General features: G+C 48.9%; 1 protein-coding gene across 2 annotated transcripts in view; it reads right to left on the bottom strand.

Moving 5' to 3' along the window:
* The window catches only part of SETD5 (SET domain containing 5), a 173,355-nt gene that overhangs the window by 71,117 nt on the left and 84,791 nt on the right, over window positions 1-17,447 (bottom strand). For both annotated transcript variants that reach the window (XM_084634172.1, XM_084634171.1), the window contains exons 4-8: window positions 14,887-15,098; window positions 14,511-14,569; window positions 13,948-14,135; window positions 12,635-12,673; window positions 8,667-8,909 (exon numbers count right to left, since the gene is read on the bottom strand). In XM_084634172.1, the coding sequence (XP_084490298.1) occupies window positions 8,667-8,909; window positions 12,635-12,673; window positions 13,948-14,135; window positions 14,511-14,569; window positions 14,887-15,098 (741 nt within the window). The remainder of the gene's footprint in view (window positions 1-8,666; window positions 8,910-12,634; window positions 12,674-13,947; window positions 14,136-14,510; window positions 14,570-14,886; window positions 15,099-17,447) is intronic.

The raw sequence follows: 17,447 nt of genomic DNA, 5'->3' as shown, positions 1-17,447 counted from the left end.
GCACAGTGAGATGCAAAGATATGCACTGAAGACCAGGTTGCGGCTCTGTAGATGCCCTGGTTTGGGACCTGTGCAAGGAACACCGCTGACGAAGCTCAGGCTCTTGTGGAATGAGCGGTTACTATGGCTAAAAATAAAACGTTCGCCTGCTCGAAACAAGACCAAATACAGGCGGTTATCCAGGACGAGATCCTTTGGGTTGACGCGGTTAGCCCTCTCATCCTTTCTGCTATTGCCACAAAGAGTTGCATGGATTTGCAGAAGGGTTTAGTTCTCAATATAAAAAGTGAAGGCCTGCCTAATGTCCAATGAATGAAGCCATCATTCCTCAGAGTTCTTGAGAGGTTTTGGGAAGAAGACAGGTAGGCATATGATCTAGTTATTAATGAATTGTGACACCACCTTTGAGAGGAAGGCCAGACGGGGGGGGGCTCAGTTGAACCTTGTCCTTGAACACCATGTAAGGTGGTTCTGACAAAAGGGCCTTGACCTCAGAGACCCTTCTGGCTGAGATTATCACCACCAGGAAGGCGACCTTCCAAGAGCGAAGTAGCAGGGATCGCTATGCTAATGACTCAAAGAGGGGTGGGGAGAGGATGCGTTTCGACAGGAACAAGTTGAAATCCCCTGTGGGGGAGGGTCCATTTGTGAACCTGAGGATACAGTTTTTCCAAGCCCTTGAGAACTGTTATTTCATGGGAGAACACTGATCTCCCATAGGGGTGGGGAGAGGTACGTGCCGATCCTGTTCTGAGCAAACCTGCTCTTCAGGGTTCAGCCATGCAGCATCCATGCAGTTAGGTGCAAGTAGGTGAGATTCAGGTGAAGTAACCAGCTGTGGTCTTGAGAAATTGGGTGCGGTCAGACTGGGAGTGAGAGCGGAGCTGCCACTGAGAGGTCCAGGAGCATGCTGAACCAATGCTGGCATGGCCACACTGGTGCTATGAGGATAATTCATGCCTTGTCCCGCTTGATTTTTAGAAGAACTGTGTGCATTAAGGGGATTGGGGCGGGCGGGCGGGCCGGGGTGTACAGTAGGTGGTCTGCCCACAAGAGCAGAAAGGCACCAGAGAGGGAGCCTGGGCTGTGCCCTGCAGCGAACAAAAACAACAGCATTTTCTGTTCTGCCTGATGGTGAACAGATCCACCTGGGGAGGCCCCCACCTTTGGAAAATGAATTTGGTTATCTGCCAATATGTTCCAGGCTCCCAGGCGATGTGACACCTGGAGATGAATGGAGCGTCTCGCACAGAAGTCCCATAGATGGCCAGTCTTCTGATACAGGGCTGAGGATCGAGTCCATCCTTGCTTATTGACATAGAACCTGGCTGCTGTATTGTCTGTCAGGACTTGTACCACCTTGCCTGAGACCTGGGGAAGGAACATCTGGCATGCTAAGTACACCGCTCTGAACTGCTGATGTTTATGTGCAGGAGAGTTCCTTCCTGGGACCAGAGGATCCAAGATCCGAAGTTGTTAAGGTGGGCTCCCCATGCTATGTTTGACACATCCAAAATTAAGAATACTGATGGTTGTGGGTTAACAAAGGGCACCCCCATTATTACCTATCTTGGGTCTTTCCACCAGTTCAGGGTGGTGAGAACCAGGGGAGGGATCGTAAACACTGAGTCCAGGTTGTGTCTTCTCAGGGAGTAAATTGACGCTAGCCACATTTGGAGGGGCCCGAGGCGCAGCCTTGCATATTGAACCATGTAAGTACAAGCCGCCATGTGACCTAGAAGCTTGAGGCACACCCGAGCTGTTGTGATTGGGTGGGCCATGTTATTGGATATCAGGTCCATCATGGTCTGGAAAAAGGCCTCCAGCAGGAATGTCCTTGCTTGGGTCAAGTTGACCACAGCCCAAATAAATTCCATTCTCTGAACCCTGGGACAAGAGTTGACTTCTGCTCGTTTATCAGCAGGCCCAGTGCACAGAAGGTGGCTTGGACTGTGCTGATGCTATTCTGTACTTGTGCCTGCGACTGACTTTTGATCTGCCAGTCACAGAGGTACAGGTAGACTCGTATGCCTCGCTACCTGAGGAAGGCTGCAACAACCACCGTACACGTTGTGAAAACGTGCAGGGCTGCCGATAAGCAGTGGTAGCGGCGTTGACACACTGTAAACCTGAAAAATCTTCTGTGGCCACGGGAGATAGAAATGTGAAAGTACGCGTCCTTTAAGTCGAGGGCGGCGTACCAGTCCCCCGGATCCAGGGAAGGAATGATGGAGGCCAGGAAGACCATGTGGAACCTCAATTTCCGGAGATCTGCTGAGGCGACATAGGTCCATGATATGCTGGAGGCCCCCTTTGGCATTAGGAAATACCAGGAGTAGAACCTCTTCCCTCTCTAGTCTTGAGGAACTTCCTCCATGGCCCCCATAAGTAGGGGGGATTACACCTCCGAGAGGAGGAGTTGATCATGAAAAGGGTCCCTGAAGAGGTATGGGGCGAGGGGAGGCAGAAACTGCAGGGTATAACCAGCTGTCACTGTGTTCAGGACCAATGGTCCAATGTTGTGAATGACCATGCCAGGCTGAAGAGTGACAGAGACGATCCAAAAATAAAAGGGGAGGCAGATCCGATACGGTGACTGGTACAGCGCCATTGGACACACCTTCAAAAGGCCTGCTTGGGCCGACCAGAGTATCTTTGAGACCCGACTGGGAGGCTGAAGTGGGCAGAAATGGTTGGCGCTGTTTATAACTCCTTCTTTTTCTTTTGTAGGGCTCCTATCTTGGAGGTGCCAAGAACCAAGGATGCTGCTGAGGCCTGAAGTGCTTTCTGGAAGCAGACGGAGCGTACAGACCTAAAGATCATAGAGTGGCCCCTGAGCCCTTCAGCCCATGAAGTCTTGTGTCCATCTGCTCTGAGAAAAGAGAGGAGCCTTCGAAGGGAAGGTCCTGGATGGACTGTTGGACCTCACTGGGAAGGCCAGAGGACTGGAGCCAGGAACAGCACCTCATGGTGACCACAGAGGCCACTATCTAGGCTGCAGAGTTGGCAGCATGCAGAGCCGCCTCGAGAAAGGTCCTGGCCATGTTCTAACCCTCTTCTAGGAGGCTGCAAACTCCTGTCTTGACTTTTGGGGCAGGGAGTCTTTGAATTTATTCAGGGAGTCCCACAGATTAATATCATATTTCCCCAGCAAAGCGAGTGCAGGTATTCAAACTTGCCTGCCGGCACAGAATTCTTTTCTGCCCTCTTTGAAGTAGGGGCCAAAGAAGAAGGAGTTTGCCCCAGGGCCTTGACTGGTCCCATCACCATCTCATTGATGGGCAGGGCCACCTTGGATGGAGCTGCTGCAGCCAGGATATCAGTAAGACTCTGTGATGTCTCTTTGAGCTCCTCGATCTCCAAGTCCAAGTTTGAAGCGACCCACTTCAGAAGGTCCTGATGGGCCCAGAAATTGTCCTATGGAAGCAGGCTACTGAGACCCGCGACAGCCTTAGCTGGGTAGGACAAGGAGAAGGCTTGCACCAGGGGAGGGGCTCCTCCTTCTTCTTCTGCCTTGACTATGTCCACTAGAGGCATCTCCTGGAAGTCAGTACTGGAGTCAGTAGCAGAGTCGGGGTCCGGTGCCAAGTGGGAAGGAGCGTTAGCCCATCTTTCAGAGACCACAGAGTAGGATTGGTGGGAGGAAGGACCCAGCATCGGGGGAAACCCCCAGAGGTTCCAATAGGGCCACTGCATAGGCCAGTGACCCGCTGGCTAGGTGCCTGCTGGAGGACTGGCGCTGAAGCTCAGTGGAGCGTAGGCTGGGTACCGATGGTGGGCTTTTGGCAGTACATAAGGTTCCCCTTCAGACTCTGAAGAGGATTCTTCTCTCAGCAGCCACAGTGAAGCAGTACCCACTTCTGCCTCCATGTGGTGCTTGGGCTCCGGGAACCAGTGGTGTGCCAGAGATCGGGATGCTGGAATCAAGTGGGGCTTGCCCCTAGGTGGTGCTGGGAAGGCGCCTGACGCACCCTGTTCCCTTCTGCTTCCGGACGCCAGAGCTGGTGGGTGCCCCACTGGAGCTGGCAGGACCGGAAAAAAGAGAAGGTCCCTGGCCACCTGAAAAGCTTCTGGGGTTAATAGCATTGTCAGTCCGCTGGCACTGCAGTGGTTTCCTTGTGTCGGCAGAGGGTCCCATACCAGGCTGAATGCGGCAGAGTCGACAGTGCCGACACAGGTCCAGGGGTAAAAGAATGGCCTGGCATAGGTCTCACTAAACAGCCTTCTCTCCACTTGTCTGTCTTCTGCACGAGTGAGTGCCCTCTCTCAGTATGCTGCTTCTTGTACTACTTCCTTGGCACCAGAGACAGTGCCATGAAGAGCTCAATGCTGGAGGAGCGCTTTACCCTAACACCGAAGTACTTGGCGTCAAATCGGAGAGGCTCAGCTCTGAGACAGGTCTGAGGGTAGCTTGCATGAGGACAGCTGTCAGTCTGATGTCCCTGTCTTTTTTGGTGAGGGGTCTGAAGTCCTGACAGATCTGGCATTTGTTCTTCACATGAGTTGCACCCACGCACTGTAAGTAGCTGGAGTGCAGGTCACTCAGGAGCATAGGCTTGCCACAGGAGGTAAAAGGCTTGAAGACCAGCGAAAGGGGCATGCCTGGCACCTGGGGCGAAAGTCCCTCTATGACAGGAACTAACTATTTACACTAATTATATACACTAAAACTACTTGAATCCATATACACTACACTATGATAACAATGAACACAGAAAAACCTCAGAAAACCAATAGGAAGAAGCCTTGCCAAAGTAACAAGGGCTGTTCCAGCAACTGTCATGGGCTGTAAGAAGGAACCGAGAGGGTGAGGGGCCAGCAGCGTCCCTTATACCACTGCATAACCTGTGGCATCAGAGGGCCATAGAGCCAGCCCAATGGATACTACTAAGGGAAAAATCTACGGCAACAGTGCACGTGGTGTGCGCACACACTTCGTATGGAATGAACATGAACAAGCAGATGTTTCTGACAGGGCCTCTCTCTGCTTGTTCATGATTTTCTGAGGCTAAAAATCGGATGGGGATCAGGTTGTAGTGCTCTGATCTGAAATTCACAATGGCAAGACAAGAGGCAACGGGTTCAAACCACAGCATAGCAGATTTAGATTAAATCTGAGGAAAAACTTCCTCTAACTGTAAGAACAGTTCAGGACAGGGGAACAGACTGCTTAGGGAGGCTGTGGAAGCTCCTTCCCTGGAGATTTGCCAAAGGAGGCTGGATAGCCGTCTCTCTTGGATGGTTTAGACACAACAAATCCTGCACGTTGGCAGGGGATTAGACTGACCCCTGTGGTCACTTGTAACCCCAATGATTCTGAATCCTTCATTCATGTCACAGCTTTTCCCTGGGTTGCTGAGATTGTGAATGGGACAAAGTTCATCTAGGCATTCTTGCACAGTCCCCTCTGGACAATGTCCAATGACTTCATTTAGTCAAAGTTATTAGTAGCCCTTTTGTTCTCAAATTCAAAGAGCCAGGCACCAATCTGGGGTCTAACTCAAAATAACAAGGGTCAGGAGACCTGCAGATAGCTCTGAGGCAACTGAGGGCAGTTATTGACCCTGTACTTGTTCTAGCTACCACTTGCAAAGAGATATTTTCTCCTATTGCACTTCACAGATTGCTTCAACTTGCCATATTACATCTATTCCTTTCTATTCCTATTCCAGTGTTTGGTAGGAGTTAGAATTAAAAGCCAACTTTTCTGATGACTCTGAATAGCCTCAGGTTTCCATAAAGTTCCCATTGTATCACTAAGATAGCTGGGGATGAGATGCTCAAACAAATCAGCTTCAAGACCTCATTTACCTGCATGTAAAAGATTTGAGTCTCTAGTTCTCTCTCTTCAGGGAGAAACCCTTCAGTCATGTGAATTTTTTAGGTTGAGAAGACTACACTTGTAATATTATCCAACCTGATGAGAGCGACAAGGGTGCTTAAGGTGGCAGATGACAGTTCATGTTTGTTTCTGTTGACCTGCCCCCTGAGAGTTTTCATGCTCAAAGGAGGGGGCTGAGGCCAGGACTGCCTGGACTCAGTTGCTTGTGAAGGGCCTGCACAGTGAGGAGGCCATTATCTGGTAAAAATCTCCCCCAGTTATAAATGCTGAGTCCTTGACCACCAGGGATAATAGCCACACGTATCTTTGTTAGAGACAACGGGACAAATTTTGTCTGGTGCATACTGAGGAACCTTCTGGCCTTATAAACTTTAGACTATGTGGGTGGTCGTGAGTGCGAAAGTAGTAAATGGTGGAGGCTCCTTACAGCCTGTCAGTTCTTCCACATTTGGGCAGCTGTCACGCTCATCACTCCACAGCTATCTGCTGGGGGGTGGCGGGGGTAGGGGGAGGTGGAGTAGAGGCATGGCAGCCTGCAGCAGAAACTTCGAGCAATAACCTGGATATTTGAGCATGGCGACCCACAGCTGGGAACGCCAGCCCAACAGCCAGGGCATGGCAACCCACAGCAGCAGCAGCTGATGACAACTTGATACTTTCTCAGTCTTGTAGGTCTGTCAGGACACCTCTGCCCCTTTTATATATCTTCCCAGTGTGTATGAGGACAGATAGTTATAGATCGTCTAGGGCAATGCAGACCTCCTAAGGGTAATTTTACAGTACTCATTACACTCTTGCCCGACAGTCTCTTCTCTATTTGGTTTCAATAAAAAATTAAAGTTTACGATTTGGTTCTCTAACTTGGATGTGAAATGCTGACCTTCCTTTCCTAAAGTGGAAGAATTCCCCTGGTGGTGGGAGAGATCTGCATGCTTCAAGAATCAGCACATCTATGGCCTGGTCCTTTCTGCACTGATATGCAATGCTGCACTCTAAAACTGAGGAGGGAAATGGTGCTGAATGTATTATTCATTTTATCCTCCTTTGGGGAGTTTGTCCCTATGATCCTGCTTCAGAGAGAGGAGCAAACCTGAGCTCAGAGACAATCTCCTCAAAAATCCAGTACAGCCTTGGGACACAACTGGGAATTAGACAAGACATTATTGAGTCCAACTGTTAGTCTACAAATTTGAAGCAAAGTTTGGAATTTCCCTCAGAAAAGCTTTGCAGCAGGGAGGGTGGTTGAGCCACTGGCTGCTGTAAAGGCAGAAAAAACTGGAGGGAACATCAGGAGGCAGGAAATAACCCCTGCTCCAGAGACTGACAGGAGGGATTCTGCCCCTAAACTGTAAGACTGAAGTACCCATTGCAATGAATGTGTGGACCTTAGCACAAAAAAGAAAATATATTCCAGGAAGATATAAAACATCCCTTATGTAGCAGCAATGGTTTGGTTAGGTCAGGAAGATTTCTGGACCTATCCCTGAGAAGGGCCTCATTCTTCTGTAAACAGAGTTGGGAAGGGTGCGCAAGAAGTGGTAAAGACTCTTGGCCTGATGTCTCATAAATAAGGCTACGATTTTTTCATGGAGGTCACGGAATCCATGACTTCTAGCGAACTCTGTGAATTCAGCCCTGTCGACCAGGAACTGCAGCGGGGGGACCCCAGCTCCCCTGGAGTTCCTGGCCACTGTGGGCCCCAGGCAGCTCTTAACTGCCCCCCCCCACAGCTCCCAGCTGCCTTGGGTGGCAGGGCTCCCCTTCCCCACTGCAGCTCCTGACTGCCATGGGTGGCAGGGCTCCCCTCCCCCACTGCAGCTCCTAGCTGCTGCAGGCGGCGGGACACCTGGAGTTCCGAGCAACCGCATGCACTGTGGGTCCTTCAAAGCTTCCAGCGGCCGTGGGTGGTACCTTGGAGCTCCGAGCCCCCACAGCTGGTGGGGGCCCCCAGAGTGGCCCAGCAGCTGCCAAACCTCTGAAGGCGGTGTGGGGATCCCGCAGCTAGGTTCTCTACTTTCTCAGGGATATTTTTAGTAAAAGTCAGGGACAGGTCATGGACTTCCATTAATTTTTCCTTATTGCCAGTGACCTGTCCATGACTTTTACTAATAATATCCATGACAAAATCTTAGCCTTACTCATGAACTATGTTAACCTCTTCCTTCTATATATAGAAACACAGGACTGGAAGGGATCTTCAGGGTCATTGAATTCAACCCCTTGATACTGCAGGCAACTTCGTCAGATAATCATATCCATAAACTAAAACTAGTTGGGTTATTTACCCGCACCAATCCTATTGGGAGCCTATTCCAGAAACTCACTGCTCATGGTTAGAAACCTTCTTCGAATTTTCAGCCTGAATGTATGCACAGCCAGTTTATACCCATTTGTTTTTGTGCCAGCATTGTTCATTTTGCTTAAATAGCTCATCTCCTCTCAGGTGTATGTATAGACACCAGTCATATCTCCTCTCAGCCTTCATTTTGCTAGCTACACAAGCCAAGCTCTTTTAGTCTCCTCTTGTAAGACAAGCTCAATTCCCATGATCGGCCTTGGAGCCCTTCTCTGCACCTGTTCCAGTATGAATACATCTTTCTTGAACATGGATGACCCGAACTGCACACAGTTTTCCAGATGAGGTTTTAACCAACGCCTTGAACAATAGCATATCTCCCTATTTCTACTGCAAATACTTATACACAGATATGCCTTTATCTGCATCAGGGACTTGAAATGGTCTTCTTGCTCACCAGCTGAGACTTTGCACTTAGGACCCCAGGGATTGGCCTCCACCTGCTCCTGTATTCACACTGGTTCTTACCTGCATCTGGGACCCAATAACTGTATTATTGCAGGACAACTCTGTCTTGTTGATTGTGTCCAGCACAGCAGTTTTGCCCACAAATTCTTTATTGGCACTTAGATGCTGTTCCAGGAGGTTCTGTACATCAGCACTGTACTGGTTAGTAAAGGCTTCTTCATACTGATCTGTCCAGAGCCGTATCCGGTTCTCCCAACCCTCAGCTGTGTTCTCATCCAGGGCATGTGCTTCAGAAGGAGAATTCTGCATCAGAGAACATAGGGTGAATGAATAGTACTTGCTGGGAGAAAACTCAATCCTAGAAGCTCTGGTGGAAGTGCTGGAGCTCACCAGTCTTCTTCCTCTGTTGCCAGAACTAGAAAAGTGAGTTGCACACCAGCCCTGGGCCCCACTCAAATACTCAGATGACCACATGGGTATCCAAGAGGTGGTACCATTACATTTTCCACTCTCTATCACAGAGCTGCTTCTTACTAGTGAGCCATGGAAAATTTAGCGTTGGGTGAAACCCATAAGGGACACACTGCTTGAGTTGTCCTATATGGAAAGGAGACAGACTCAGAGGCATGGGGAACAGAGAAACAAGACCTGTTTTTCTCACTTGCCTCATGACCTCCTCCTTTTTCCCTGCTCCTCTTGCCTACTCTTCCCTTTCCAGCCCTTTATTCCCCACTCCTCATTTTGCTCTCGCCCCAACATTCCTTCTATAGTTCCCAACCCCAACAACAGAAAGGACAAAACACTAAAAGGTAAATGTTTAAGAATAAAATGTAGCAATAAGCTAGTAAAAATGCACACTTGTGTAGAGGTTGCAAAAAGGGAAAGGCAGAAATAACAGAACAGGTGGAGGATTAAATAGTAGAAATAGACACATAATAAAATTGTTTATATTTTGTTATTTTTAACTAACACTTCACTCCGGCTTGGAACATTACAGCTGTGCCCATTGTCCAAGGGTTCATCATCCTGTGTCTTGATTCCTGCAACATCCTGCCCTCTGATCTTGACAAATGCAATCTTGCTCCACTCATATCCATTAAGAATGCTGCTGCTAAGATCATTTTCCCAGCCCGCGGTGGCCAACCTGGGGCTCCGGAGCCACGTGCGGCTCGTCAGAGGTTACTATGCGGCTCCTTGTACAGGCACCGACTCCGGGGCTGGATCTACAGGCACCAACTTTCCAATGGGCCAGGGGGTGCTCACTGCTCAACCCCTGGGTCTGCCACAGGCCCTGCCCCCATCCCACCCCTTCCCCTTCCCCTCCCCTGAACCTGCCATGCCGTCGCTCCTCTCCTTCCCCCCCAGAGCCTCCTGCACGCCACGAAAACAGCTGATCAGGAGGTGCGGGGAGGGAGGGGGAGGCGCTGATCGGCAGGCCGGTGAGCAGAAGGCGCTCAGGGAATGCTGATGGGGGGCTGCTGATGTATTACTGTGGCTCTTTGGCAATGTACATTGGTAAATTCTGGCTCCTTCTCAGGCTCAGGTTGGCCACCCCTGTCCTAGCCTGTCACTTTGATCGTGTCTCTCGGTATCTCTCCACCAGCTCCATGCTCTCTACTGAATCAAATGTAAGTTGCTTGTATTCACTTTCAAGGCCACTCAGGATCAATCCCCACTTTACATATAATTTCTCATTTGCTGCCAACTCCTGCCTCCAATTGACCCGTGATTCCAGCCTCCATCACCTAATTGTAAAGTTTTCACAAACAAGCACCTTCGTGCTTTCTCCCAGGCTAACCCTGCATTTGCAAGGCACGCACCATAAACACTTACAAAGCTGCCTCATTATCCTCCTTCAAATGCTCCTTTGCTGGGATGCCTAGGAAGAACCCGACAACAGTCAGGCTGCTGGTGTGCTGAGACCCCTGCCTACCACTAATACTCTCTCACAGATTCCCTGTGATCCCACACCTCTGTATACATCTGTTTCTTGTTTCACACTTAGATTGTAAGCTCCTCGGGGGCAGGAACTGTCTTTTTGTTCTTTGTTTGTACAGCACCTAGCACAATGGAGTTCTGGTCCATGACAAGGGCTCTAGGTGCGACAATGATGTAATTAATAAATAACTATAAAATAAATATGTAAGTATACAATATTAGCACTGTTACCTTGTCCTACCTTCCCTTCCATTGTTTTCACACTCATTTGCTGCATTCTCTCAAACCAGACTGTGTTTTACATGTTAGTGCAGCACCCAACACAGTGGAGGGCTCTAATCCTGAGCACAAATAACGTGGGTGCAGAACGGGCAATGAAAAGTGGCTAGAAGCATGGAAAGACCTCTGCATAAGATGATACTGAGAAGACTGGGATTGTAGTTTTGACAGGAAATGAATGAGGCCATGATAAAGGCATTATTAAAAGTGAATGAGAGAGAACGTAATTACGTGCTCCTGTTTACCCTCTCCTATAAGACTACAGCAAGGGAGCCAAACAATAACATTGGAAGGCAATATATTTAAAAGGGAAATTCTTTTTACATGACATAATTAACCTATGGAACTCTCTGACACAAGATACCGAGGCCAAGAACTTAGCAGGATTCATAAAGAACTGAAATGTTTTTGGAACGGATACTTCAGTGACAGGCACCACAGAATAACCTCAGAGCATAATAAGAACATTCACAATTATGTTAGATCAGATAAACAAAGGATAACAATATTCAGAAGCTTGAGTTACATATATAACTGTCCACTACAGGATTTTGTGCAACTTCCTCTGAACCATCTGATATTGGTGACTATCAGAGCCAAGATACTGAACTAGGATGGTGAGACATACCAGGGTACAATCCAGACTAATGAGCTGCTGTGTCACCCCTGCCCTCTATCCTGGGGTGCCCTTTACAATGCTTTGCTGCCGTAGCCTCCAGCCTAGACTGTACCCTGGTATGTCAAAGTGACGCAGCAAGCAAAGTTTATGCACAGCTTGTTATTTTAAATGAGGCTTACACTTTAAGCACTGGTACACCAAATTTTGAGCGAGTCTCAAGTGTGGTGGCTGGAAACAGTCAAAGAGAGGTGTTGTCTGTGCTGCAAGAACACAAAGAGGGGTTTTCTAACAAGCAAGGGAAGACACTTGCTAACTCATAAAAAAATCATTACAGAAGGGCCACAGCCACCTTTTCCAGCAGACCCTACAGGGCCCACTGTCAAGGTACAGTCAAGGAAATACAAAGCATGGTGGACCTAGGAGTAACCCCAGCGTGGCTGGCAGGCTGCAGTTGCACAGACACTCAAGGTGTGGCTTGCACACTCAAAGGCTGTTTGTGAACAATCCAAGTGGGAACTCCTTCAGCAAGACATTGTACGGCACCCAAAGCTGCAGGGCAGGGGTGACATAGCTGCTCATTAGTCAAGATTGTACCCTGGTACATCACAGATGGACCTTGGTCTGATCTGATAGGATAAATGCTACATTTCTAGGACAGTGCTTTGGTCCAAATGTAATCCTTTCCCCAGAAATGGTACTTGTGAGACAACCATTACCAACCCAGAAAGCCTGAATACTTGCATTCATCCATCCCAGTTCATGGGGCATGGAGAGGAACAAGACCATTTCTGTTGTGGACCCCAATATTATTTAAACTTAACGTACAAGTACATTAGATTAGATGAGTCAAATGACAGCTTACCTCACTAGATACTGGGCCATGACTCAATCCTGCATTCTCACACCTCAAAATCTCTCCTCACAGGTGTCACTGATCAACCTCACCCTAGGTGGCAGGATGGGGTTTACCCAGCAGAGAGAAATTGATAAGCCCTCTCAGATGAAAGCAGAGTTCACCAACCAATGGGAAATTCCTCTAACACCAACTCAGAAAGGGTTCCTTTCTGGTGCGTGAAAGGTCAGGGCTTATCCAGAAGCTAGTGTCAGAATCAGAGAGCCCCAGACAGACAAATCAGGAAAAAAACTGCTGAGAGAAGTGACACAATCATGCAGGCAGCTCAGTTCCACTCACCTTCATCCGCAGAGATTTCCGTGAACCTTCTCGAAAGGCCTGTGCCCAAAACAAGAGAACGATGCCCATCAGTATTTATACCCTTTCTTTAGATTTCTATAAAGCTCTCTCCCCCACCACTCGATGGAGTCCAAGGATCACATTTAAATTAGATAACATTAAACATGTAAATTACTCCCAGCCCAATGGCCCAGAGATCACAGCATTTCACAAAAAAATGGCAGAAGCCACAGGAAGATTTAAACAGGAAGTGCTGGACCTGAACAGAAAAGCTCCACAGAAGGACTCCAGCAGACATTCTCAGAGAGGGAGTTTCACAGACAGTATTCCTGAACTGAGAAAGTTCATCCCCCCTGACCTGACTAAGGAAAAACCTTTGGACCACGAGAAAGAGTGAGCTGACCAATCTCAACTGCCTTGGTAAGGAGGAGGGTCGGGGACCATCTCTCATTGAGCTTTATTATTCAGTAATTCTAAGAATTGAACCAGCTGGTTTATCAGCAACCACTGCAGATCACAGAGGGATGGTGCTATCAATTCCTTAACCCTAACAAGTAAGCCGTATTCTGCTATCTCTGTGGCGGCAGATCAATTTCACGGAAAGCCCAAGTAAATAGCAAACTACACTAATCAAGCTGCTGGTGAAGAAGACATAAATAACATGTATTGTCTGCTTCACAACACATACAGGCATGACGAAGAACAATCCAAAGCAATTCAAAATCCCCAAATCCTTTCATCAGCCTCATACCATCTCAAAGAAAGCCACCCAGAAGTGCCACAACTTGTGGGAATTCCAGAAAGGGGGCTGTTAGACAATGAAAAGCACCCATGGAGATCTCCTTCCCAAGAATCAGCCCACCCCCACCAGAAACTGCATCCCAGACACACAGCACACACCTCTGAGAAAAAAAGAACAGTGTCCTCCTAACGTTTCAGTCCCATCATATCAATGAACCTTCTGCCACAAGCAGATGTGGACCCCTGAACAGGTTTTTCTGAATTCTGATGAACCAGCAAGAAAAACGGAGATGCAATTCAAAACCAAACCTAAAGCCTCTGAATGCCAAAGGGCAGTACAGGGAAACAAAGGGGAAGACAGATCAATCTGCAAGCTCCAGGCTGGGGTGGCTAAGCAGCTCATAAAGATGAGGCAGTGGTGGGACATGAGAACTTCCTTTCCATACAGGCTTACTTGGAGTAACCAAAGGATGACCCACTTTTGGGCATGCTGACCGCAGCAGGGGTCAGCCTGCACTCACCAATACTGTGCCCAGCATTTGGTCTGGGATGTTTTTGCCATGCTCACATACCTTGATCTTCTTGGCCTTTGGTGCAGTGCGAGCTTTCTCCATACTCCTCTTCCGCTTCTTAGGTTTGTTTCTACGGACCCGATTAACAGTGAGAGTGATGCTTGTTGGTGTGTGCTGCGTAGCTGTGTACAACACTGTGGAGGGAGAGAGTTCCTCATCCCAACTCTCGGTTGCACTACTGTCTCCACCTGCAGGGAGGAGTATCATGTTAGCAACTTTATGTCTATCTTGGAGAGATCTGCATGCTTCTTGGTCCTCCTTCACAATGATTTGCTAGCTAGACATTGCTCCTCAACCTCAGAGCCCCGCAAGTTCAACCTCCCCTCCGCCGCTCTCCCAACCTTCTGACACTGCACAAGATGATATTACTGCATATTTGGTCTCTCTGCCCCGCAGAGAACTTGCCACATCCCTCGACTCCCAAGGGTGGAGAGAAAAAGACACATTATTGTGTTTATCACAGCTACAGGTGATAGCACTGAGAGACAGTAACAAAGAACCTTCTGGCCCTGTTGGAGGAGACAACAGTGTCACCTTTACTCACAGCATAAACGCAGCCTTACCTGACACATTGTCCTGCTTCCGGCGGCGGAGTCTGATCACTTTTCCCCTGCTCATTCCCCTGCAAAAAGAGAATGAACAATTGAAGCCAGTTTTGTAAGGGTCAGTCAACTTGAAAGTCAACCAGATGTCACAAGCTGCATGCCCTGCAAGGGGCCCAGGGTGATAAGAGCATCAATTTGTCATTCTCATCTCCACTCCTAGTGCCACCAACACTTGTCAGGTTGACAGAACAAAGGGGGAGGACTGATACTTGGCAAAGCACTTGAGAGAACACTTCAACCAGCAACAGAAAGTTGATCCCCAACTCAAATGTGATGGTCTGGCAATAGAAGTGAAAGCAGGAACCGTTCCGTTCTGCGATGTATCAGAAGTTACCTGCATTTGTCACACTTGATGAGGAAGCCATCTTGAGACAGAGTGCAGTGACACCAGCTGGGAATGGACTCTCCCTCTGAGGAGCTCTCACTGTCCCCAGAGTTCTCCTCGTCAGGTGAGTGCAAGCCATTCAGCTCGGCCCGAGGGATGATAGTCTGAACTGGGGGAGATGCTGGAGGGGTCGGAGGAGGAGGAGCTCCATAATTATGATCCTGAAAATAAACATTTCCATCAGTATTATTTTGAACATAGGGAGTTCAAAGTCTTAGAGTATGTCTACACTGCAGCTGTGCTGCTGAAGCACTTCTGGTGAAAGTGCTTTAAGCCGACAGGACAGAGCTCTCCCATTGGCTTACTAACTCCTGCCTCCGCAAGAGGCAGTAGCTATGTTGACAGTAGAAGCTCTCCTGATGACATAGTGTTGTCCACAATTTACATCACTCTGGAGTGTGGCTTATTCACACCCCTAAGCGACATAAATTATATCAAAGTAACTTACAGTGTAGGCATAAACTCAGTTCTAACTCAACAGCCATCCAGGAAACCAACAATCAATCTGAATGGAAAACAGCCTGCAAATAGCTTGAAGCAATAGCTCTGAGAGACGTGAACTGCACAATTTGTCTCAATGGGCTGTTGACATTGAAACCTCTGAGAACAATTCAAATGTCAATATTGACTGTTTCTCTGCTAATCGTTTTGAAAAAACTTCCAGCTAATGTGCTTAACCCAAAATCTCAAACCACTTTCCATGCTTTCCCTCTGCATATCTCAAGTCTTCAACTTCTCCCCAACCTTTTCAAGTTCTGACAGTTGTGTTCTCAATATGAAAATCTGCAGCACACTAAAAACCAAGTGTGAAGACAGTGTAAAATAAATTGCAGTTGGTATCAAACACTACCAGCGAGGATACTGTGGAAGGTGTTACACATTCATATGGTTCATTCAACAAAATCCTCCATTTTAAAATTTAAAGGAAGCTGTTGCAGATTTTCCTATTTGCCTCACAGAGCATTGCAGGAAAAGACAGTTACCTTTTCTGTAACTGGTGTTCTTTCAGATGTGTTGCTCATGTCTAGTCCACAATAGGTGTGCGTGCTCACCACATGCACCAGTGCCGGAAGTTTTTCTCCTAGCAGTAGCCGTAGCGGGGAGCGCCCCCCCCCCCCGACACCTGGAGTGGCACCTGCCTGGCGAGGTATAAGGGGAGCTGCACACTTCCCCCTACCCTCAGTTCCTTCTTGCCAGACAACTCCGACAGAGGGGAACAAGGGCGGGATGTGGAATAGACATGAACAACACATCTCGAAGAACACCAGTTATGGAAAAGGTAACTGTCTTTTCTTCTTCGAGTGATTACTCATGTGTATTCCACAATAGGTGATTCCAAGCTATATCTGTTGGAGGTGGGTAGGAGTTCACAAGTTCCCACGATGGAGTACCACCCTGCCGAACCTGGCATTATCCCTGGCCTGGGAAATGATCACATAGTGCGAGGTGAACGTGTGAACCGAAGACCACGTGGTGGCCCTACAAATGTCCTGGATGGGGATATGGGCCACGAAGGCAGCTGACGAGGCCTGCACCCGAGTCGAGTGTGCCCTCACAATGGGCGGCGGGGGGACCCCCACCAGCTCATAACAGGAACGGATGCATGAACTGATCCATTTAGAAAGGCGCTGAGTGGAAATTGTCTGACCCTTCATGCGCTCAGCCAAGGCGATGAACAATTGCGAAGACTTTCTGAACAGCTTGGTCCGCTCGAGGTAGAAAGCCAGAGCCCGCCTCACGTCGAGCGTGTGGAGACGGTGTTCCTCACTAGTAGCGTGAAGCTTGGGGCAAAGAACTGGCAGAGAAATGTCCTGACCCATGTGGTAGGCGGAGACCACCTTTGGAAAGAATGCGGGGTGTGGGCGGAGCTGGACCTTGACCTTGTCCTTATGAAAAACCGTATAAGGAGGTTAGGGCCCTGAGCTCCGAGACTCGCCTTGCTGACGTGATGGCTACCAGGAAGGCCACCTTCCACGAGAGATGAGACCAGGAACACGTGGCCAGTGGTTCAAACGGGGCCTTCGTGAGATGAGCCAGCACGAGGTTTAGGTCCCACTGTGGATCCAGGGGCTTGGAATATGGGTAGAGATGGTCCAAACGCTTAAGGAACCAGCCGGTTATAGCATTGGAAAACACTGTGTGCCCTTGCACCGGGGGATGAAAGGCCAACATGGCCGCCAAGTGTACCTGACTGACAAGGGTGCCAGTCCCTGGGCCCTCAGGTGGAGGAGGTAATCAAGGATAAGCTGGATAGGGGTGGCCGTCGGGGAAACACCTTGCCCTGCAGCCCACCTCGAAAACTGAGACCAGTTTGCCACATAGGAGCGGCGAGTGGAGGGCCGTCTACTTTCGAGGAGGACATGCTGAACCTGTTCCGAACACGTCCTTTCCTCGCCACCTAGCCCCTGAGCAGCCAGGCCGTGAGGTGAAGTGCTGCTAGGTTGGGATGGAGGAGGCGGCGGCCCTGGCCCTGAGAGAGGAGGTCTGGCGGAGCGGCAACTGCCATGGCG

This window comes from Lepidochelys olivacea (assembly GCF_965140295.1).
Source record: "Lepidochelys olivacea isolate rLepOli2 genome assembly, chromosome: 7".
NCBI classification, from domain to species: domain Eukaryota; kingdom Metazoa; phylum Chordata; order Testudines; family Cheloniidae; genus Lepidochelys; species Lepidochelys olivacea.
Note: the sequence above shows the minus strand (reverse complement) of the source record. Positions and strands in the feature narration are given on the sequence as shown.